Source organism: Genypterus blacodes, unplaced genomic scaffold, assembly GCF_046128005.1.
Source record: "Genypterus blacodes isolate CSIRO-AG114 ecotype Tasmania unplaced genomic scaffold, CSIRO-AGI_Gbla_v1 ptg000012l_1, whole genome shotgun sequence".
NCBI lineage: Eukaryota > Metazoa > Chordata > Actinopteri > Ophidiiformes > Ophidiidae > Genypterus > Genypterus blacodes.
In genome coordinates this window covers 1,047,829-1,069,637 of record NW_027466826.1, presented here as the reverse complement: position 1 = coordinate 1,069,637, position 21,809 = coordinate 1,047,829, and the positions used below count along the sequence as shown (strand labels likewise).

Here is a 21,809-nt window from a genome sequence, read left to right as displayed (position 1 = left end):
AACAAAATGTGGTATTCTCACGTGAATAATACTAGTATTCATACGTTTCACACAGAGCCCGCGTTTCCGATCTCGCTGGCCGCTTTGAATGCACCACTAAATCATCGCGAGAGCGCTGTTAACCATGATGCATTGCGAATAACAGCCGGCTTGGACATTCAAAAACGATGGCAAATACGTCGACTATACTAGTGCCAACGTTGGACCTTGAAATTAAAGAGAATACGTCCAGTATCATCAATGACGACAGTCGGATACAAGGGCGCCTGTCGTTTTCGTCTGAAACAGATGTTGCCTCACGTGAGGAGCCGAGTTTAACGTGTAAAGTCCCAACATTGGACCACAGTGTTAACGGCACAACTCCAACGGAAATCACGGAAAACCCTTCTCGTCTGGATGTAAACACACAACCAAAGGCAGAAAACACGGCAGATGTGAAAGATGGCTCATATGAACACTTCAATTCAAAACGGTGTAGCATGAGCAGCACGGATGACAAGGAAAACGCCACAATGCCCACCGGTAGGTAGCATCATCCAGTCCGGGCACCGGTGTTATTGTGAATGTAGTGTTCAACTGTTCATGTGTGCTGGAATCTGGCAGGTAGAAAAAACTTTAGGAGCAGCTGTAGTATTGTGAAAAGTACTTTTTGCTGTGGACAAAACATGGACACTTTCACACGCATTTTATAGGGGAAATTCTGGGCGGTGCTGAATTTATCATTTCTTATATGACAACATAGGGTATATTGAGGATAAACTTGCCAGGTCTTTGTTGCCAGCCAGCTGATGACAAAAGTTAGTTACAGCCCTAATTGGAACACTGTCATGTCAGATTTAATTAATAAGTCACTATTTCAAAAGGTACAGGAAATATCTGTGATGACATGATCTTGTTCTGATTCTTACAGATAATGCTCCAGCTGCTCAGACAACATTGCAAGTATCCCTCCTTATTCCCAGTAACCACGATAACAGAGAGGAAAGTGATGCTGAGGTGCTGAGAAGAGCGCAGGAGGAAGACCTTGTGAATGTCGTCCTCCCTGGATCGGTAACTCAGGAGGGCTGCTGCCGCTTCGTCAGCGAGATCCTCAAATGTATTCTTTACCAGAGACAGCAACTACCGATGACCTATGATCAGCTGGTGTACTCCCAGAAGAAACAGCAAGCTTCAGCCCAGGTGAATTGGGAACAGGTCCTAACCAAGTAAATGAAGTCACTTAGTGAGATTGTTTATTAAGTAATGTCTTTGATTAACTTGTTACCTTCCAGGATAAGGAGACAGTTGGCACGAGACCAGTTAAGTTTACAGATCTTGACTGGCGCAAGTGTAAGCAGACCCTTCAGGAGCTTGAGGAGGTGTTGACGCAGCTGGAGGTTCTGTTTTCCCTGAGCCTTGTCCCCCGTGTGCTGCTGCTGCTGGGTGGGTCACTCGTCCTCCCCAAAGAGATGTATGAGATCAACATGGAGGCACTGGTATTGGCCGGCGGAGACCAGTGTTTGCGAGTGTCGTCGTGCTTAAGGCAACTGTTCCGCACGCTTTTTGTGGCTGACATTTTGTCTGATGAAAGGCCTGTTCGTTTAATGCCAACTACAGTCTTAGCTCTGGCTCACAGGGATTGCGGTGTGGGATGGTTCCGTCCTAAACTGCAGTTTAAAGTGCCAACTCGTGTAAAAAAACAAATCATCGCCTTGTCCTCTGACCCTTCCACCTGTATGGAACCCAGGGCAGAGGTGTCAGATTGGGAGGATTATGTGTGGTTTCAGGCAGCCATGAACATCAAAGGCTTCAGTAATGCATAGAGTTTGATAGGAGAAGCTCTTTCCTGGGCTTCTACATTGTAGATGAATTTTAATGGTGGCTCTAAGTGAATTTCAGGCTTTTCCCTCGCTTTGTTTCAGTCTAACGTGCTGTTTAAGGTGTGCACTCTTGTTTTTGTTTTATTATCATTTTGTTTCTGCTTGGACATCCCAATGTGTTTTCTGCTTCGTTTGGCTTTTTGGATTAGATTTTGAATTTACCTGTACATATTTTAATTATCGGTAACTTTTCTACTCAAATGTGATGAAGTACACCATTTAAACAATGATTTATGGAAAGTGTGGTGTATCATCTTCTATAAGTGATATTTTCATGTCTTGGCATCGGATCCAGATATCTGTATGTTACTGATATATTTATAAATAAGAAATGCCAGTAATCAAAGAATTAAACAGAACATGTAGTATTGGTGCAATACTTTAATGAGCAGTACTTGAAATAGTTGAGATGCTGTACATATATTGCTTTTGTTTAAATCAATCTTTGAATTTATTGGAATGTCAGCACTGTTAGTGTATGTATTCACATTCATTAAAATTCCAATCAGACATCCAGTGTTCATTGTTACATTTTTAGAAGCAATGCAGGATCATATGTATGAAGTGATCAAAATATTTTGTCCAATATGAAATGTTTCATTATTAAATTGGGTTAAGTGCAAGTTCAGTTGAGTTAATCTGGCATCTAATCTAATTCAGGCTCTCCACTTTTTGGACAAACTGGATGAGGTCATTGGCTAGCAGTTGGGGCTCCTCGAAAGCAGCAAAGTGACCACCTCGAGGCAGGAAAGAGTAGGAGTAGATGTTTTGATACCTAAATTTTGCCAGTGATCGGGGACAGTGCATCAGCTCTCCTGGGAAGGCTGCCAGTCCAGTAGGCACAAATACCTTTACCCTAAGACAAAAGAACAAACGTTATCAGATAGGATAGGACAAAATGAAAGCACAAGTTTTGACAGAACGAGCTCCAGGCCTCATACTTTGCATCAACTCTTTTGTCAGGTTTACTCTTGAGGTTCTCTTTGTAGAATCGCATGGAGGATACTATGGAGCATGTGGTCCAGTAGATAGTGACAATTGTCAAAAGGTCATCCAGACTGAATTTCCTGTACAAATGACACAGAACATACTGAACATACTGTCTCCATACATGTATGTGCATAAAGACGAAGAAGATGCCCTCTTGTACCTCGTCAGTCCACCATCCATCATGTCTCTGTTCTTCAGATCAGTCCAGGTGGAGAATTTCTCCAGAATGTAGGCAGCCAATCCAACAGGAGAGTCATTCAATCCACAGCCTATGCACAGGAGTTAAGCTTTGTTGCTGAAATTATCAAATAGTAAAAATAGTTTGTGCTATTTGTCTTTCATTCACTGGAACTTCTTCTTTATCTTCACTACAAATACATTCAATATCATTTCATGTTTGACTTATCAAAAATGTTAATGTGATCACGCTGCCACCTGCAGTGTCTGGTTTAGTGGCTTGGATATGAAGGTAGCCTGATTCCCTCAGTATCTCCCAGACATTCCTCTCAACGTAAGGGTACAACCGGTGGATGTCTTCCCGACAGAAGCCCACAAGGAAGGGCAGATAACGACCAATCATCACGGACAACAACCCTTTGAGTCCCAACTTAGGTGAAATCATGTTTAGATGGAGACCATTCACACACCTGCAAAATAAAGATTGGGGAAACAATTATAAATGTGATTTGGGGTATTCAAAAAGATATTAAATATTTAAACCCGGAGAGCAATAGCCAAAACAAATGTCAGTATTGAGAGTCGATTTATATCTACGACTCAACAATCGATGCAAGTCTACAACATGTTAACAATATGAATGAATCAGCAGCACGAGTGTCCATGGATTTGCGGTATCAGTGTTTCTGTGCACTCAAATCGCACTCAAATTGTGACATTCTTACTCAAATTGCAAAACACTGAAGCAGTGTTTTGCAATTTGAGTAAGAATGTCACAATTTTCTCTGGAAAAACAAGTGGGTGGTAGAAATGCCAATGCAATGATAAGATGCTTCTGTGTTTTGCTGAAGGCTGTTCTTACTGAGGCTTCATTTGCGCCATGTTGGTGGTGATTAAAGAGCCCCAGTCTCCACCCTGCAGATAGAACTGGGAGAATCCTAAACGCTCCATCAGGGTCAGGAAAATTCGGGCAGCGGCGAGACTGTCAAATCCTGTACACGAAAAGATGTAAAAACACCTGTAAACGTCTTCCTTTTAGCTTCAAATCTACACCTTTAATTGACGTGAATCTACCTTGTTTACATGGTGCTTGTGAGAAACCATAGCCAGGGATGGATGGACATATGACCTCAAATGCAATGCCATCCTGACCCTCTGTGAGTAATGCCAGAATCTTGTAGAACTCATAAAAGGAGCCTGGCCAACCGTGGACCAGCATGAGAGGCAGAACCTTCTGACCTTCACGGTGTGGTGGTCGCACGTTGATGAAGTGAACATCCAAACCTACATTAGAGCATGTTTGAAAATTAAAACAGAATGTGGACTAACTCGGGAAGGTTTTTTTTTTAAGGGAATTCAGCACTTGTTACCTTCTATTTTAGTTTTGAAATGAGGATACTTGTTGAGCAGGTCCACCTGCTTTTTCCAGTCAAACTCATGTCTCCAATAGGAAACCACTTTCTTGAGATGGATGGAATTGAAGCCATATTGGAAGTTGCTATCTTCTAAAGGATCAGTGTAGCGTGTTCTGTCAATACGCTCATGCAGGTCCTGGACAAAAAAAAGCAAAAGCAAGCACTCAACAATCGCAGCAACCGCACCCCTTTCAATGTGATTCAAAGGTTATTAATAGTACAAAATTACCTCAATTTCCTCATCGGAGGTTTGCACTTTGAAGGGATAGATTTGATCGTCCTCTGACAACGGCTTCTCTCCTGCCCCCCACCACCCTTCACCAAGAGGGATACTTTTGACTTGTTTTCTTTTAAACATAACATATGACAGCATGCCCCCGACTGCCACAGCTGAACCCAATAAAATATGTTGTTGGGCAGCTTCCAGGGCAAGGAACGTTTCCCTGGAAATGTAAAGAATTCGGCATGGGCGTTCAATTGTGATTTCTAGACATGTAAAAGTAAATTACCATTAAAACGCCACTTACTTCAAAACATGCAGTCTTTCCATGGTGTCGTTCCAAAGGTTTGTTTTCGATACGCAGTAGGACAGGCGTCAACTTGTTCCCATACACGAATGCGCAATCGCAATGTTTTGTTTGTATAGTTTTTCTGCAAGACTGGGGCACCTTTCCTTCTCGACTTTGTCTCAGTGACGTGTAAACAACGTTGCGCCCATAGACCTCTGGAATGGACAGAACTCATCGGTGTACAAAACGAACGCACCGGTGATTTGTTGATCGGTGGTGCGTTTACTTTGCAGTGATTGGGTGGCGGGTAAATGATGTGCAGTTCAGCAGCTAGTTATATAACGGCGGAAGCTTCTGGGTTGTTGTTTGTTTGGTAGATTCGAGTCGAGAGAATGAGCTGGAAAATTGTTTTCCCCGTGTTTGCGGCCTTTTTGGCCGTAGTGGGATGCGGGTTGCTGGTCGGAGGACGCCGTGCTGCAGATGTTAATAGCGAAGGCGTGCAAAATGCGCTAAGTTTCGCCGTCCGACAACACAACAAGGCCACCAACGACCAGTTCCTCGTCGATGTAGTAAGAGTCTTAAAGGCTGAGACACAGGCGAGTGCTTTTCATTCCGTGTTTATTAGTATTATTATCATTGTGTTTATTATTTGCTTTCCTTGAAATTAAATGTCTACTTTATTTTACGCTAGGATATGATACTGCCAAACATACGTTGTAGCCATGGCGTCATTGAGCTGTGCTTCTTCTTTGTGAAATTTCAAACTACACGTAAAGGCATCACATTTGAGCTTTTAGACATTCTTGAAAACTAAGATCGCGCGAGGAATAATTGATTCTATCGCTTCTACTGTTGTTAATTACGTATACTTACGAGGAAATGAATGATGGCATACAGAGATGTAAACGGTTAAACTTAAAAAAAAATTACTTATGCCACTCGCTCATAGTTGAGTAATCTTATTAGTATTAATTGGTATTATTATTATTATTAGTTGGTCACAAAAATATAACTGGTATTTTGTTTGAAACAGATGTTTTCTTCGGTTGAGCTATTGACTGAATGGTTTAATTTCTTGGTATATCTTTGTCCTGTAGGTTTTGTGTTGTATTAACATTGCCGCTATAATTTTGTTGTCATGGTGTTCTGAAATATATTGCTGAATTCTGCTCTGGTGGTCTGTATTTGAATGTCTCATCGACTTCTTGCAGGTTGTAAGTGGCGTGAATTACTTCATCACTGTGATGATGGGAAGGACACAATGCAAAAAGACAAATCAGGAGCCGGTCTGCGCCATGCAAGAGGAACCAGAAATGGCTCGGGTAATAACTTTACTCATGAGTGAAGGATTAATTGTTAAAGGAATAAATGTTGTGTTTAGAAGTTCGAACCATCAGTTAATATGATTTGTTACCAAGCAATCTTTTTTCAATATTATTTTATATACAATGTGTACCTTCTCTTAAACATCCAAATTGTTTGATTTGGATCATTTTTGTATCTCTAGTTGAGTCTTTGCAATGTACCATGGGATTATTTGCTTATTTTACTGTATAAACAGATCAGATTCACAGGGTCTGTATGTATGCTTATTTTAATGATGGTTTACAATCTCTTTTCCCCCCAGCAATACATATGCACTTTTACAGTGTACAACGTCCCATGGACCCGTACAATCTCATTGACGGAGCAGACATGCACAATATAAGAGATCTAGAGGTGGAATCTTCAAAGCCGGCACTGTATGCAGAATAAAATCTTTAAGTGTCATAGGTTTTCTTCAGATTAACCACAAATCTACTCATACCGTTTGCTAAATTGAATAACTTCTGACACTAATGATCCAGTAAATGGTAAAATGTCCAATGCATTGCGCAATTTAGAGGAAAACCCTTGTAATGTGGTTTGATTTCTTTTCAAGATAGCAGCTTACTATACCTACACATGCTTGTATACCTGTACTTGATATAGGCTACCTTTTTTTAGACTAATAAAACGGTATTTGAACATTTAGGTCCATATCATTTGTCTTTTTTTGACTTTATGTATTGGTCTATATTTGGGGGCGGGAGGGGGACAAAAAGACAAAACGCAGGGTGAATGTGCAATGTGCCCCATACACACTATGTGGAGGTCAGACCATATGAACTGTGTATAATACTCAAGAATGAATACAGTGACATGTAAAGGTGGTAGAAACTGTATTGTACTCAGGTTTTGAAGGTGTACCATTGTGATAGAAAGACAACGACTGTGTTAGGAGTCTAATGATACAAATAATTGGTGTTTTTGGTGGGTTTAGTAGTACAACAGTTGTGTTTAAACAGGTGTAAGATTGTGAAAGACAGGGAAGAGCATTTGGGTTATGGTCAGATGTTGAATGACAGCCAGGTGCTATGTGTCACCACAGGATGGCAGTATGGATCATTGAATTTCACCTTCAAATCCTGCAGCATAATGAACATTTCAAAGATGCCCAGAGACATTTTTCCCCAACCAAGCAAAGTGGAAATTGTCTCAAGCAAAGAACCACAGTGTCTCCAATTTGTCTTTGTGTACTTGTATAGTTACAGCCTTATTTATTAAAAACCAAGAAGGAAGTACAACATTTTTGGTGACAATGAGATCGGGTCAAATGAGGTCATGTCTGAAGTATGGTAAAGTTGGCAGTAGGAGACTCACACTTCGAGAATCAATAATAATGATCATTCTAAAAGCACAAATTAACTATTTCAGACATTGTGGTGAGAAAGGAAATGAGCTGTAAATTTATATTACTGGGACGATCGGTCTACCAAGCTGTTGACATGACATTAGTTTGGCATACTTTCTTTGAACTTAGTTTTGGTGAATTTTGATTGGAAATAATGGTCAATAACTTCACCACTGTAAAGTAAAGTGGCAATAAATTCACCTCAAACACAAGGGGGGACTAGGTGGTTGTACTCCAATATTTCATTAAGCATAAAGCTGCCAGCACCAAATGTCAGATATCAAGTCATTTCTAGTTTTAAAAAAAGTTGAAATGTGTTACTTATTTTGAAAAACTCCACACACTAACTTTGCAGTTTATTTTGAAAAACTTTTGTATCCTTCAGATACAAAATGTCTACCTTGTATCAGTTAAAGTTCAGCTGATTCGACGACGGAGGCTACAGAACTTCAAATAAACGCAAACTTAGAACTTTACGATTCACAGTCGGTTGTATCGAGTGAACATGAGCAATGATTAATTTGTTTGAAGAGGTCGGAGCAGAAGGGGTCAATGTTCACAGCAGACACCAGGAAAACGAAGCGGACCACAATCGAAAGATGAAGATTCTGAACAAAGCTGAACTGCAAATCGCCGAAGAGGTTTTGCTCAAGCAGCTGCCGAAAAGTTACAAGGTAGATGCCACAATCCTTTAGAAGAACAGCAACCCTTTATTTTACCTCAGCCTTGAGAAATTCGGCTCTCATTTCACATTTTACATGCCGTTATTAGACACATCTTTAAATGCTATCCTCATGATGTCAGCGCCTAAATAACGTTTGTTTTGTGTTTGTAGGTCTATGGTTTCATATGTGCTATAAACAGGAACAAACCAACTACTCTGGATGTAGTTGTCGATTCATGGCCTGATTTTAAGGTCATCATTTGCAGACCTGACCCCAGAGTGAGTTCACGGTTAATTTAGCTTGACCAGATTGTTGATGCAAAACCGTTAACTTGTGTTTGTTTCACAGAACAAGCGTGCCTTGGAGTTTCAGAAAAAGGTGACATACTACAGCCTGGATGAGCAGGTTCTAAGAAGAATGCTGACAGAGCAGAACGTCCTTGACTGGAGCACTTACTTTTTAATTGCAGGTGAGATCAGGTCAGGTGAGGTTCACAGCACTGCACCATTAAGGACCTCAGCGACTCAAGCATCACAGTTAAGGTCCTTTGAATAATTGTTAAAATATTTATTTCAAACATAGATTCTCCTACCCAATGTTGCTTTGTATGATAATCCCAGTAATAAAACACAATGATAAAATGTGCTATTAAACATTAACAGGGTAAAGGCAGAACAAAACAAAGTGTTGAGTAAGACAGATGAAACAGTTACTAAGTCATGCAAAGTGGTTGTTTGGTAACCTTGTATAATGTTGGGTGTACAGGATTTGACTTTGGCCATGCATCTTTACTAAAAGAAGTGTCCTCTGCTAGAGGAGTCAACAGCAGAAGATTTACTTTGGTGCATCTGATGTATTTGCCAGACTGCAGTCCTTTGCTCACCTCAGCAGCTGGCAGGTATCTCTCAGTAATAAAACTCAGCAACTAATGTGTGTCGTATTTTAGCTGAATCTGCACATTTTGTGTCTGTTCACATCAATTCTTATCTTCTATCTCCTAATTCACAGCGAACTTGAATCAAGGGTTTCATCTCTCAACCACTCCCATGTTGACGTGGTGAATAACAATTGGAAGTTTGGAGGGGATAAAACGGGACACCAGACCATTACAAACCTAATCATCAACTTTCCTACATGCTGCATCACTGATGGTCATGGTCAGCTGGTTGCCTGGATTCTATCGTATGATTATTGTGCCATGGGGATGTTGTACACGCTGCCAGAGCACAGAGGGAAAGGCTACGCCAAAGTCTTGGTCAGCACCATGGCCAAGAGACTCCACACTCAGGGCTACCCAGTGTACTGCTTCATAGAGGAGGAGAACATGGCTTCCTACAGGCTCTTCAAAAACCTAGGCTTCACTGAAGATCCCTCATACAGGGCAGCCTGGTTTGAAATCAACTTCTGATGTTGAAGCATGTTTGGACTCATTCATCATTTATGTTGTACAATTTGATAGTGGACAACATTATGGTTTCATTGGTGAAATAAAGGTAATCAACAAGATTGACACATTGCTGTAACAGCCAGAGTTATAACAAATGTTATAATTCTTCACCTGCATGGAAATTATATAGAATTAAATAAAATTGATAGAATGTGATACTTTCATGTTGTTGCCACGATTTCATAGAAACTGGCCAAATGATGAATTGATATGATAAACAACTGAGCATATTCATAGTTAATCACCGATACACAGTCTATATATAAACAAAGTAAGAAAATGGGTAGCAGTATTCAGACATGTCTGCAGTATATACTGTACATATGTTACTATTTACAATGAAATATTCCTCAGCAGACATTTGAATTAGCCATCAGAGAGGACAGGAACAATGATAAACCAAACTGAGGAGAGATAACCAGAGAACACGGAACACAAGGACAAGAAGCAGACAGACAAGGTTTGAGGGGACAAGGGAGACAGGTGAAGGTAAAGACACCAACAGAGGAAAGAAAACCAGATAGAAAACGCGATGGCAGGAAGTAATTCAAAGGAATTGCAGACGGGACAGATACAGGCTCTTCAAAAAACCTGGGCTTCACTGAAGATCCTGCACATAGGACAGCCTGCATTATTTTCTGTGGTTAACAAGCTACTAAGTGCTCTGCATGCATTTTATGGTAAAAATGTGTACCCTAAATTGATCATTTACTGTCAGAATTTTAAGTTTAAAGAAACGTGCTCTGTGTGAAGTTTTCTCTGGTTTTTGTTAATAGGTTGAAAATACTTGAAATGAGTAGCATGTTTGATTCTGTTTAACTAACTGTGCAGAGATAATGCAGTATTTTGACTGCATTATTATTATTGTTCAGTCTTCTTTGGTGTAAGATATTGGCAAAGTTTATGGTAGGAATGTAAATAATGACTCATCCATAATTTATTTCATTAAATGATTAAAAACTAAAATGGTATGTGATTTATGAATAAGATAAGACATTCATACACTATTAACACAAATACATTTTTAATTTGTTAAAAATTACATTATGTTGAAAGCAATGACAGTGGCTGACTGCTTCACTTCTGCTCTTTGAACTCTTCAAGGCGAAACAGCCACTTTTCCCAAAACTCCAACATCATCTCTGCGCTCAGCTTGTGAGCATGAGCAGGTGAGCCATCCTTGTAGGCCACCACAATGAGTCCGTTTTCAACCTACAAAGTTAAAACGAAAAAAAAGAACATCATCACATGGCCAAAAGTATGCAGACAACCAAGCCTTACACACATGCTGGAAGCACAGAGCGACTTTAAATTAGAGTTTTGAGCGTGGCTGCATGCTCCGATTGGTGCCCAAGGCCAGACATACACTTGTGCCCCTTCAATCCGCTTCCACAACACAGGTGCAAAACACATTCACTTTAACATCACGAGCAGAGTTCTCCTTAGTAATATCTATTATATACCTATTTTCTGAAAATCTAATGATGAAGATGTTCATTAATTACTCAAACTATAATGAGATATACTTCATCTTTGGCCACCAATAATGATGCGATCATGTCTTGCGCTTCTTAATGTGCTGAGCGAGACAAACTTACATGCTATGCTCTTATTTGCCATTTTAAGGTATGCGACAGTAAATAGTTTAGAACAGTGCTCGCCAACAGACAACAACTACTGTCTTGAAACTGAAAATGTATACAGAAAAAAAACAAGCTTATGTTGCTGAATTGAAGTGTTGGATATCAACATTTTGTAAACGTTCACACAAAAAACGCTTATTCAGCTGGTTTGGGTGGAGAATCAGCCATGTGGATAAATGTTACTAATAATGTTAAACACAAGTAGCTCTCAGACACTTTTATTTTGTCAAAGTAGTTCTCAGAGACAAAAAGGTTGGAGACCACAGCTCTGTTCCCACATACCTGGTATTTGTAGTTGTCATCAGTATTTAAAGCCCCAGCATAGGCCGCCACCTGAATAGGGTTATCATACGTGTTGCTGAGGTATGGTTTGGGCTTTTCTGAGGTCTTCCAGTCGATAAGACATAGAACACCCCTGAGGACGAGAGTGGGACGTAAGCAAACAGGATGGAGGAAGATAATGGTAAATAGAAGTCTTGCTCTGACTTTAAACAGGGATATTTACCTGTAGCGGGCAACACAGTCAGCTATTCCTAGATAGTTCAGTGAGCCGTGCTGCACAGTGGACTCAATAGCTCTCACTGCACTGACATCCTCCAGTATGTGGGAGACGCTTTCCAAGTATCCATGTACATCAGGTGGATACTCTGAGGTATCTGAAGGAATCTTGTCCCTCTGTGTTTCACCTGTTGGCAGAGTGTCCTCCAAAGCTTTGTGGAAAAGTTTCCCCTGTCTGAATAAATCTGATAGAGAACAACAAAGATTTTGGGCCAAAGGGGTCATAACTAATACTCATTTCACTAACACATTACATTCATTTAAGACTTACTCTGGGTGTATTCTTTAAATCCTTCTTCTCCAAGCTCTACGATCATCTTCTTCTTCCATCGCTCCAGGTAGAAGATCTGCTGTGGTGAAAGGGTCTGCTGAAGAATGCGGGTCACACTCGGTGTCAAGGACCTGTTTTTCCCCCGACCTAACAAAATCCGGGCTGGAGGTCCTGAATCCAACTCTCCAGTTTCGGTGATTACTTCACTAGTCAAGAAGGGATAGAGAACTTGAGGCACTTTGGGTGCTGGTCTAGTAGAGGGAGTCTGAGCTTTAACAACTCGTCCATATATGTGTTCATCCTCGTTTTCCATGGTCTCTGGGGTTTGTGAACTGACCCTGAAGGACGTGACTGACTTTACAAGAGACGAGTAACGCTCAGTATCCACTGTGTTGTACGGACTGGGTCTCTTGGGCGATGGCAATACATGACAAACACAGAATGTCTTCACAAAAAGGGAGGTGCGCAGGGAAATCCCTTTAGTTGTGCCTCCAATGGAAAACGCTATACTTTTGACGACGAACATTCTAGCGTATTTCACGACACAACACGTTTGGAGGACAATAAGCTAGCTTGTGACAACACTACTTTGAACTACAGAAATCTCTAGAGTTTTACAGAACACTGAAGCAGCAGTACTTGACCCAACTTGTCCCTGAGCTTCTCGTCCAAACAACCATGTTTCCAAACGACGCGCCATTCGGTTACACAAACTTCCTTTCGGTGGGAATTGAAGTTCTACATCTGGTTACATAAACGCATCAACGGCAACAGAAAACTACATTACCCACAATGCTATAGCGTACCATCGAAATGAGTCCGTGCAGTCGTTGGCTTAGCGGTACCGACTGTAGTTTTGAATTACTTTGTTGCTCAATACGCGTTGGCAAATCAATTTTATATTGACAGTTCTGTTTGAGACTTGTCGTTGTGATTCGATTTTTACATTGTGATTCTATATTCTACCAAGCACACACGGAACAACTACGGAACAGAATATATGATTGACACTGTGAAAACCAGACCTTGTGTAGATAACTTCGCCATTGTCCAATCAAATTGCGTTGGAGGCGGGCTTTAGGCTTGGATGAGGGCGAGCAAGAATGATTTGACAGCCTGTCACATAGTTAAGCAGCCAGCACACAGAGCTTCCTGTTAAGTATTTTGTGTTGTTTGGCATATTTAGCCTCGTCGTGGCATCACGTTTATTTCAGTTTCATCATGACATCCACTCTAGATGAAAGCAACAAAGACAAGGTGAGTTAAACAGTACAGATCTGTGTATTGCATTAAAAGTCAGCCACCGTCGCCCTTTTGAGTTAGCTCCCTGGCTAAGTTTGTGTCGATCGCTGCACTGTTATCTGTCTGCACTGAAGTTAATCGCTGGTCAATACTAGTCAACACTTCAGACAGCCATCACAAAAGACTTATTATCAGATGAGTTGTGTTAGCCTGTGGGCTGGAACATCGTAGCTTGCGTGCGTAGGTAATCAACGTAAATGTACGTGCAATGATCACATTAGCTGTAACAGAGCAAAACTCGAGCGAAGGCACGAATAGATTGCGTTATTTCTTGTTTTCCACAGAGCTGTTAGTTTTGAGCACTAAAGGTACTGAGCACCTACAGGTGGCAAGCTAACGATAGAATCTCTTCCTCTATTTAATGTAACACTACCCCCGCACCCCCTTTCACACACACACACGCACAGAAAGGTTCATAATAACTCCTAATATTAGGATTAGAAAAGGATTGTGTTTATTCTCTGCCATATTAAGAAAGGAGTGTGACAAAGTACCCAATTCCACCCATGACTGAAGTCATTGAAGGATGATTTGGGGTGTGTGTGTGTGTGTCTGTGTGTGTCTGTGTGTCAGTCAATGCGTCAGTCAATGCTGTCATTAACAACTCTCTGATCTCATCCGTTCATGTTAACTCTCACTGTCACATGCACAATTTGTTCATTGCCAATAAAATAAAAATGTAAATGATATGGAAAGCACTCTATGCACATGTTGGACCCCTAAACAATGTTTCTGCCAACTTGGGGCAGTTTCAAGTTTGGGGGCTTTTTACTATGAATGTTATTGTATTAGGAAGACTTTGAATTTACGATTTCTGGCCTTTTGTAAAATGTATATACCTGTACTGCACAGTGCTACAGAGCAAGTCTATATCTAATCTGAAGAGGAACAAAAAGTATGGGCATATTTTTGTTTTACTGTAATCACGAGTTGCACTTAATTCTCAGTGAGTGTGTAGGTACAACTGCTTGGTGAGTTCTGCATGCTGCATATTGTTGATGTCAACATATCATTCTCATGGAAAGTTTTTGGAGCTACTTTCTCTTTTTCTGTTACTTTGCAATCCCATATTGTACAATGGCAACAACAGCAATATGTTTGGTATTTATTGAAAACGGTGTCATAATAATGTTGCATTTTAGTTGAAGGTTTCACTGCTATCATGGATGAGCTGCTGGCTTGTAGGATAACCAGGATGTATTGTGTTCTTTCAATTCAGATGCGCTCTGTGTCTGTGGACCTCAACAATGATGCCTCTCTCCTTATTGACATTCCTGATGCACTCTGCGAAAGAGACAAAGTCAAGTTTACTGTCCATACAAAGGTGAACATTCCTTACACAATCATCTTTTTGAATATTGAGTCATTTTCCTATTATTTTGTTTAATACATGTACACACTTCCTTTGCTCATATTTACTTTGTTCCCAGACCTCACTTAGCTCCTTCCAGAAGCCGGAGTTCTCAGTTCCCAGGCAGCATGAAGACTTCATCTGGCTACATGACACTCTGGTTGAAACGGAGGACTATGCTGGCCTAATAGTGAGTAGGACTCCGTTTTTGTGACCAATTCTTTGTTTTGATTAATTGTATTCATCCATGTATGTTTTTTTTGGTATTTTGATTAATTTCTTTCCTGCTTCATTGTTCTTAAGATTCCCCCAGCGCCCCCAAAGCCGGACTTTGAGAGTCCAAGAGAGAAAATGCACAAACTAGGAGAAGGTGAAGCCACAATGACCAAGGAGGAGTACGCCAAGATGAAGCAGGAACTGGAGGCGTAAGTATGAAGCTGACACTGTTATTACTGTCAAGCTAAAAAATCACATATTACAAGAAGGAATGGCGTTGCTTTGGCAGCTTAAGCATGAAGCATCACATTGTAGAAATATTTAAAAAGTTGCTCTGTTTGTTATTGAATCAACGCATTGTTGTCTTTGCAGTGAATACCTGGCTGTGTTCAAGAAAACTGTCCAAGTGCATGAAGTCTTCCTGCAGCGATTGTCCTCTCACCCCGTTTTAAGCAAGGACAGAAACTTCCAGATTTTCTTAGAGTATGACCAGGATGTGAGTTCCTCATAATGCTGACTTCCTTTCCCGGGCTGTCAGTTGAGCAGAGGGGAAGTAGAGTGAACAGGAGAATGGTGACACAGTTTACATCCTGCTGTGATCAGCATTTATTCTTATCTTGTCTTTCTCAGTGCTGTAACCAAGAGCCCCATTGATCTAAAGCAAGGAGGTTGTAATCCTACAGAAGAGCAGTAGCAATATATTGTACAAGCTACCTGCTTATTTTAATACAATCGGAAAATACATTCAAGTGTAACTGTCATAGATTTTAGTGTGTTGATTTATTTTTATATATTTTTTTACACTGTCCGACTCATCAAATTAATCTTTTATGGTAATCTGTTCTCCACTCCTTGATACTTAATTGTGATGTATTATTTGTCCATTTCAGCCATGGAAATTGAAATATAGTTAAATTCGAAACCTTTTAACACAGCGTTCACATATGTCAAGAGTATAATGGCATAGATGTACAGATGTAAGTCATGATGTCACTGATGTAGATGATGTGCTCCATATTCCTCCCATTGATTACATTTCCGCCCCTTTCTTGATGTTTTAGCTCACTGTGAGAAGAAAGAATGCCAAAGAAATGTTTGGTGGTTTCTTCAAAAACATGGTGAAGTCAGCGGATGAGGTCCTCATCTCAGGGATAAAGGTGAGGATTCACTGTAATATATGGATATATAATATAATATATGGAATTATATAACACAAGGATGTTTTTGCTGATATACTTGATCATGTGGTTTGTTGTCTTTTACAGGAAGTTGATGACTTTTTTGAGCAGGAGAAGACTTTCCTGCTTGACTACTACAGCAAGATAAAGGATTCCACAGCCAAAGCAGAGAAAATGACCCGCTCGCACAAAAGTATTTCAAGATTCTTATGTCGCCAAATTTAAAATGGATTTTCAGTTGTGCAGAACTGTACAAAGTAACAAATATGAGCTCTATACTTGTGTTTTAGTGAATGCCACATATCTGTTATTTCAGATATTGCTGATGATTACATTCACATCTCTGCCACACTGAACACACTGTCTGGTGATGATGCTACAGGGAATAAGAAGTAAGTGTAATATGTCAATTCATGATTATTTTGTAGATAATGTACCACAATCATGGCACTGAATCTGCCTTTATTTTCAGTTTTCTGTTGGCTTTTTCTTGTAGTGGATGTAAGATATGCTGGGATGTGACAACTATGATAATTCTAGTACATGCTTATTGTATGAATTCTACATTTTGGATCTGTGTTTGATTTTTCGCAGGCAGCTGGAGAAGTTGTCAGACCTTTACGAGAAGCTCAGAGTAAGATAAACCTCGTGGAGCAACGAGAAGATACTTTATAAACTGTGTTTTCGTAACTCATACCTGCATTCTGGCTGTTGTGTCTTCACTTGTGTTCCCCACAGAAAGTAGAAGGAAGAGTAGCATCAGATCAAGAGCTGAAACTCACAGAGCTGCTGAGATACTACATGAGGGACATCCAGGCTGCTAAGGTGAGACATGCTGATCTCCAAAGGGTGAAACTGTACAATTAATGTTACCGGGCTTTTGTATGTTTTTAGTACAGCATGGGAAAAATGCAAAACAATTCCTTTGAATACATTTTTGGGACCTATCAGATTCTCTGGTTTAAACAATTCTACTATCGTGTGACAGATATCTAAAAACATTGTGGCATTAGAAATGACGTGTTTTGCCAATTGGTAAAATAAAATAGTTTGTTAGCTTTGGACACGTTACACACACTCGTCCCGCGTTTCCTCCTGTAAGTCCCTGTGAAGTATCTTTACACATGGATCCGCAGTGTATGTAAAACTAGAGCTTACCAGTACCACAGCACAAGATAATTCTATATTGACATGTCCGGTGTCACTCTGATTTATAGGAAAATGATATATGTTTGAGCTTTGGCTTTAGGTTTGCATTTGCCTTAGTGGTAGGACTACAGGCCACACACTGCCAGAGCTGCCTGGGTGGAACTTGTGCTTATTACACGTGCCGAGGTATAGACTGTAATTAGTTTGCGTTGACACTCAGAAAACGTTAATTTCCATGTGTACAACCTCCTCTAAACCAACTCCAGTCCTTGCTACAACATAGAAGCAGATCTTGTACTGAAGAGTGAACAGGGTTACACTCATTCTTTATTTAATTTTATTTGTTTCATTACAACATTTCAAAGGGGTATGAACGGCTCCATACTGTACCCTTTGTTTTTGTTTGTGTCGTTGGTTTTGTTGAGCATTTTCTAGTAAAGTGAAATAGTCTGCAGACCATCATCGAGCATTATGCAGGATTGTAGCAAGGCCGAGAGTATTCAGTTCAACTTGCTGGACATGGACATAGTTACAGTTGTGTGCTCCTTGTTCTCTCTTTTACCCGGGCTCACCTCATAGGACCTGCTGTACAGGCGAGCCAGAGCGTTAGTTGACTACGAGAACTCTAACAAGGCTCTGGATAAGGCCCGGCTGAAGAGCAAGGATGTTCCCCAAGCAGAGGAACACCAGCAGCAGTGCCTGCAGAAATTTGACAAGCTCTCAGAATCTGGCAAGAAAGGTTTGTGCATCCTTGCGTACTAGATGCTCTGTGGGATTTTGTTTGTTTATTGTTTGTTACTATGGGAGCACTTTCTAAAATGACTGTATTTTTCTCTCAGAACTCACCTGTTTCAAAGGCAGACGTGTTGTAGCCTTCCGGAAGAACCTCATAGAGATGGCTGAGCTTGAGATAAAACATGCCAAGGTGAGCAGCACCTTATGTCTTACTAACACAATCTGTTCATTGTCTTAATTGGAGTATAATCAGATGTTTTAAGTCTTCAAGACTGAGGCTGAAAAACCGGGGCAACTTGTTTCTGCCTAGTTAGCATATTTAGCAAAGGGCTTGTGTTTCTGTAATTGGGATACAATGTTTACAGATGGACAATGAACACAAAAGTGTGGAAGGTGCAGTCATGAGATGTTGTCAGCCTGATCTTGACCCCATTCACAAGAAAATAATCGTAAATAGCATCATAACAAGGCAATATGCAACATGAGACTCCCCATGACGTGCAACAGAAAAGGCAGTGTCCTCCAGGGATAATGTTGCTGTTTCTCCTCTGTCTCCACAGAACAATGTGACTCTATTGCAGGGATGCATTGACCTGCTCAAGAGCAACTGATCTCTTTTCACCATCACCAAGCAACCAGTCATACCAAATGGAATCCTGGTGTCCCTTTGGGCCCATCTCTGCTCCGATCCATGGGTCTGATGCCACTTTAAATACCTGCAAAAAAGGCCCCGTCTTGTCAGCAGAATGTGTCCGTGTTTACAGAATCCCTCTCCTCTGACCTGTGGCCCATAGTTGCCATGACATATGTCCCACTCAGTAGAATTGCTTCCAGAAACGCCATTAAGGTCTTCCATATTTCTTCAGCACCAGTATTTGATTTAGCTTTTTATTTTGTCAATTTTCACATTCCCAGGTTTGTCACGTAGAAGAAATGTTCACTTTTTGATCATATTTTGCCTTCATTCTGTTTTGTGCCTACTACCCAGTGAATTCATAAACACAACATGCTGTGCCATAAGGCCTTATCCATCAAAATGAAATATACTGAATACTCCTTGATTACATATTAATGGGTTCATGTTCATGTGTGTTTTTCTCATTGCTAAGTCCCAACCTCTGTTTTTATGATTTATGTGCTTAATTTACTCCCAGCTTGGGCTTTTTGTGTGGTGATGGAACACTTTTACACATGAGAAACCAGTGCCATGCTCATGTTCTGCATTTCTGGACTCTGGGATTAGCGTATAGCCCTAAGCCAGACTTGTGCAAGCCTCCTGGTGAAGTGCTCTTCACAGATTCACAAGACAAGATTCTCAAGTGTTCTAAAGTAAACACAGTGAGCGTTAGAAACTGACAGTCGGGCATGTTCTTCACATGCCTGTTTGTTTGCCGATTCACATACCACAGCCTTGAGACGTATGCATATGTCGTAGTCAAGAGCTCTTTGTTTCTCATTCCATTTTTTGTTTGTAATAGATTTTGTGAGGATCTATAGACTGATTAGTCTGTTGTATTAATTCGAGAGCTATTGGGAGATCCAGCATTTTTGTCAAAGGTGAAAACATTACAAATGCACAGAGCACTGCGACTGTCCAGCATCAGTGATAGTACCTCTATATTTCACAGGCCATGTGTTTTTGTGTGTAGCACTACATATATTATTTTTTCATTGGCTCTTTCACTTTAACCATCTCTATTCATTCACTCTTGTTTACTTTGTTTCTTTATATTCTTTTACTTGTTTTACTTTGAATTCCCTTTTGTTACTGATGAGTTCTGACATATAAGGCCGGAAATATTTACCTGACATCTAAACTGTTTTATTTAAAACAGTTTCAAGAATTAGTTTCAATAAAATGCACTAAAAAGATGACAAATACTTTACAATCACAACTAGATTCCGACTGGATTATAGATATTTTGATAATTGAATGTATTCCTCAAGGATTCCAACTTGTGAATGGTTTTACACAATGCTTTTTCTTATAGAACGGTAGCATTTTATAAATTTGTAATAATGGCAAATAAATTCTACTTTCCCAAATATGTCAACATTATTCTGAATTTTATTGGAGTATTTTCAGTGACGTGAAGTGTATTAACTATGAAATGTACAGTAGCTACCCAATGCCCCATGAGCAAAAAAACACTTGATTGTTTTTTAGGAAGTACATATTATACCACTAGGTGGTGTTATTCATCGGTTCATTAGAGTCTATCTCCACTAGGTTTGCAGCATATGTGTGGGCCCTACAAGCTTGTCTGTGTTCAATCCATTGACTAAAGCAGATCCTGGGATTGGACAGTCTGGTGTTTTAGGAAATGCCAGAGGGCTCATGGGATTCACTACCACCAAATGTTCACAACACATACTGCTTTATGAGCAGCACCTAGCAACCCAACCTAAACAAATAAATCTATGGCAAAAGATTACTGTCCATGGACAGCTCCGTTATACTAGAGAGGAGATAGATAGACAGACAGACAGATAGACAGACTCGGTACCGTTGCATTGTATTTATTAAATAAGCCCTTAGTGAAAAGAACTGAAGTCCTCCTTTTTTCTCCAAGCACATTGTTTAATAGCCTTGACATTATTGATACATTTTACCAGTTATAGTAGAAGTATTAGTCATTCTTCAAGCAGACTTCTCATCTAGTGAGTATAACAGGTGGCTTTAATCGTATAATCCATCCAGTTTGAATGGAGACAAGTGTCAAACCACTGGATTTCCAGAATGCTCATGGATAAGGCAAAACCTTTGTGGGAGAAATGAAATAAGACAATAATACCTCTTTGGTCAATCACACCAACTCTATGTGTACAGACAAAATAGTGAGGCCTCCACAGAAAAGAACACCTTGCTACTGGGAAACATGAAGGAGGCACTGAGCTCTTTGAAAAGTGAAATAAATAATGGTGAGTAAATGCATATGTCACTTTCAGCTTTGTTCAGGGTACATTGTGTATTTGGAAATGAAAGACAGATAAGAACAGCTGTGTAGATTCATCAGGGACACGTATACCTTGTATATCTGTACATGATGGATCAGTCAATATTGACATCAGCAGTCAAACTGTTGCTGTGGCCTGTAGTCTTTGGCTGATTCGCCGATTGGGTGAAAAAACAGACTAGAACCAATGAGAACATGGCACATCACAAGTAAAACAGTTTAGTTTGCCAACTGCGGTCAAAGTAAACAGTGTATGGAAGCATGACATTCAACATGCTGGATCCAAAGAACAGAAGACTTCTGTTTTAACCTAACTGCATATATCCTGACTGGGTAGATACTGTAGTCTACACATCATAAGAGCAACATTTCTTCTTCTTTAGAGTTCTTGCTCTATTCGTGATAAAGTAAAAGTTCTTTAAAGAGTCTTTAACCACACACAGTTGAGGCTGTAAAAGAACTAACATGAACAACATCAGACTGAGGCCATGGAAGCAAGTGTGTTATGTCTCACAGCTTTAACTGCTTCACCATAAAGTCATGATGAGTTTAAACCTCCTGAAGTAGAAACTGTGACCTCTGAAGGAGACACCTGCAGGGTCTGTGAAGTATCTCACTGTCTACTCTTCCTTTGTGAAACACAGCAAAACGCCTCTTCCTGTTAAACTGTCATC

General features: G+C 40.2%; 6 protein-coding genes across 7 annotated transcripts; 4 read left to right on the top strand and 2 right to left on the bottom strand.

Moving 5' to 3' along the window:
- The first annotated feature begins 142 nt into the window (after positions 1-142).
- On the top strand, positions 143-1,901 carry mad2l1bp (MAD2L1 binding protein). The gene is made up of 3 exons (XM_076162329.1): positions 143-522; positions 911-1,179; positions 1,272-1,901. The coding sequence occupies exons 1-3, from the start codon at positions 168-170 to the stop codon at positions 1,800-1,802; spliced, it is 1,155 nt and encodes a 384-aa protein (XP_076018444.1). The 5' UTR covers positions 143-167; the 3' UTR covers positions 1,803-1,901.
- A 324-nt stretch (positions 1,902-2,225) lies between these two features.
- Positions 2,226-5,122, bottom strand: ephx5 (epoxide hydrolase 5). Its single transcript, XM_076162317.1, has 9 exons — positions 4,969-5,122; positions 4,671-4,884; positions 4,397-4,577; positions 4,101-4,310; positions 3,889-4,018; positions 3,285-3,496; positions 3,010-3,118; positions 2,801-2,926; positions 2,226-2,715 (listed from the first exon to the last, which is right to left on the bottom strand). The coding sequence occupies exons 1-9, from the start codon at positions 4,989-4,991 to the stop codon at positions 2,511-2,513; spliced, it is 1,410 nt and encodes a 469-aa protein (XP_076018432.1). The 5' UTR covers positions 4,992-5,122; the 3' UTR covers positions 2,226-2,510.
- Positions 5,123-5,231: 109 nt separating this feature from the next.
- cst3 (cystatin C (amyloid angiopathy and cerebral hemorrhage)) lies at positions 5,232-6,687 on the top strand. The gene is made up of 3 exons (XM_076162340.1): positions 5,232-5,546; positions 6,162-6,272; positions 6,578-6,687. Exons 1-3 carry the CDS (start codon positions 5,343-5,345, stop codon positions 6,656-6,658), a joined length of 396 nt encoding a protein of 131 aa, XP_076018455.1. The 5' UTR covers positions 5,232-5,342; the 3' UTR covers positions 6,659-6,687.
- Positions 6,688-8,051: 1,364 nt separating this feature from the next.
- On the top strand, positions 8,052-10,546 carry LOC143010719 (glycine N-acyltransferase-like protein 3). 2 transcript variants are annotated; one of them, XR_012964842.1, is made up of 6 exons: positions 8,052-8,337; positions 8,499-8,606; positions 8,677-8,797; positions 9,094-9,226; positions 9,337-9,821; positions 10,130-10,546. XR_012964842.1 is itself a non-coding variant. In XM_076163224.1 (5 exons), exons 1-5 carry the CDS (start codon positions 8,176-8,178, stop codon positions 9,734-9,736), a joined length of 924 nt encoding a protein of 307 aa, XP_076019339.1. In that variant the 5' UTR covers positions 8,052-8,175; the 3' UTR covers positions 9,737-10,036. The 2 variants fall into 2 exon arrangements, 1 of the variants encoding a protein (XP_076019339.1); XM_076163224.1 differs by lacking the exon at positions 10,130-10,546 and having other exon boundaries at positions 9,337-10,036.
- Positions 10,547-10,730: 184 nt separating this feature from the next.
- Positions 10,731-12,980, bottom strand: mgme1 (mitochondrial genome maintenance exonuclease 1). Its single transcript, XM_076163214.1, has 4 exons — positions 12,248-12,980; positions 11,924-12,161; positions 11,701-11,833; positions 10,731-10,987 (listed from the first exon to the last, which is right to left on the bottom strand). Exons 1-4 carry the CDS (start codon positions 12,771-12,773, stop codon positions 10,853-10,855), a joined length of 1,032 nt encoding a protein of 343 aa, XP_076019329.1. The 5' UTR covers positions 12,774-12,980; the 3' UTR covers positions 10,731-10,852.
- Positions 12,981-13,333: 353 nt separating this feature from the next.
- snx5 (sorting nexin 5) lies at positions 13,334-20,217 on the top strand. Its single transcript, XM_076163201.1, has 13 exons — positions 13,334-13,504; positions 14,769-14,873; positions 14,980-15,090; positions 15,204-15,325; positions 15,489-15,612; positions 16,178-16,273; positions 16,382-16,487; positions 16,611-16,686; positions 16,889-16,928; positions 17,033-17,119; positions 18,023-18,182; positions 18,283-18,368; positions 18,739-20,217. The coding sequence occupies exons 1-13, from the start codon at positions 13,469-13,471 to the stop codon at positions 18,787-18,789; spliced, it is 1,200 nt and encodes a 399-aa protein (XP_076019316.1). The 5' UTR covers positions 13,334-13,468; the 3' UTR covers positions 18,790-20,217.
- Positions 20,218-21,809: the final 1,592 nt, after the last annotated feature.

Coding starts and splice junctions, on each gene's coding strand:
- mad2l1bp (XM_076162329.1), top strand. CDS start 168: ATGGCAAATACGTCGACTATACTAGTGCCAACGTTGGACCTTGAAATT. Junction 523..910: donor AAACGCCACAATGCCCACCG/GTAGGTAGCATC, acceptor TGATTCTTACAG/ATAATGCTCCAGCTGCTCAG. Junction 1,180..1,271: donor AACAGCAAGCTTCAGCCCAG/GTGAATTGGGAA, acceptor GTTACCTTCCAG/GATAAGGAGACAGTTGGCAC.
- ephx5 (XM_076162317.1), bottom strand. CDS start 4,991: ATGGAAAGACTGCATGTTTTGAA. Junction 4,885..4,968: donor GAAAGACTGCATGTTTTGAA/GTAAGTGGCGTT, acceptor TTACATTTCCAG/GGAAACGTTCCTTGCCCTGG. Junction 4,578..4,670: donor CCTCCGATGAGGAAATTGAG/GTAATTTTGTAC, acceptor TTTTTTGTCCAG/GACCTGCATGAGCGTATTGA.
- cst3 (XM_076162340.1), top strand. CDS start 5,343: ATGAGCTGGAAAATTGTTTTCCCCGTGTTTGCGGCCTTTTTGGCCGTA. Junction 5,547..6,161: donor TCTTAAAGGCTGAGACACAG/GCGAGTGCTTTT, acceptor GACTTCTTGCAG/GTTGTAAGTGGCGTGAATTA. Junction 6,273..6,577: donor AGGAACCAGAAATGGCTCGG/GTAATAACTTTA, acceptor TTTTCCCCCCAG/CAATACATATGCACTTTTAC.
- LOC143010719 (XM_076163224.1), top strand. CDS start 8,176: ATGATTAATTTGTTTGAAGAGGTCGGAGCAGAAGGGGTCAATGTTCAC. Junction 8,607..8,676: donor TTTGCAGACCTGACCCCAGA/GTGAGTTCACGG, acceptor TTTGTTTCACAG/AACAAGCGTGCCTTGGAGTT. Junction 8,798..9,093: donor CACTTACTTTTTAATTGCAG/GTGAGATCAGGT, acceptor TTGGGTGTACAG/GATTTGACTTTGGCCATGCA.
- mgme1 (XM_076163214.1), bottom strand. CDS start 12,773: ATGTTCGTCGTCAAAAGTATAGCGTTTTCCATTGGAGGCACAACTAAA. Junction 12,162..12,247: donor ATTTAAAGAATACACCCAGA/GTAAGTCTTAAA, acceptor GTTCTCTATCAG/ATTTATTCAGACAGGGGAAA. Junction 10,988..11,700: donor ATGACAACTACAAATACCAG/GTATGTGGGAAC, acceptor TTAACTTTGTAG/GTTGAAAACGGACTCATTGT.
- snx5 (XM_076163201.1), top strand. CDS start 13,469: ATGACATCCACTCTAGATGAAAGCAACAAAGACAAG. Junction 13,505..14,768: donor ATGAAAGCAACAAAGACAAG/GTGAGTTAAACA, acceptor CTTTCAATTCAG/ATGCGCTCTGTGTCTGTGGA. Junction 15,091..15,203: donor AGGACTATGCTGGCCTAATA/GTGAGTAGGACT, acceptor ATTGTTCTTAAG/ATTCCCCCAGCGCCCCCAAA.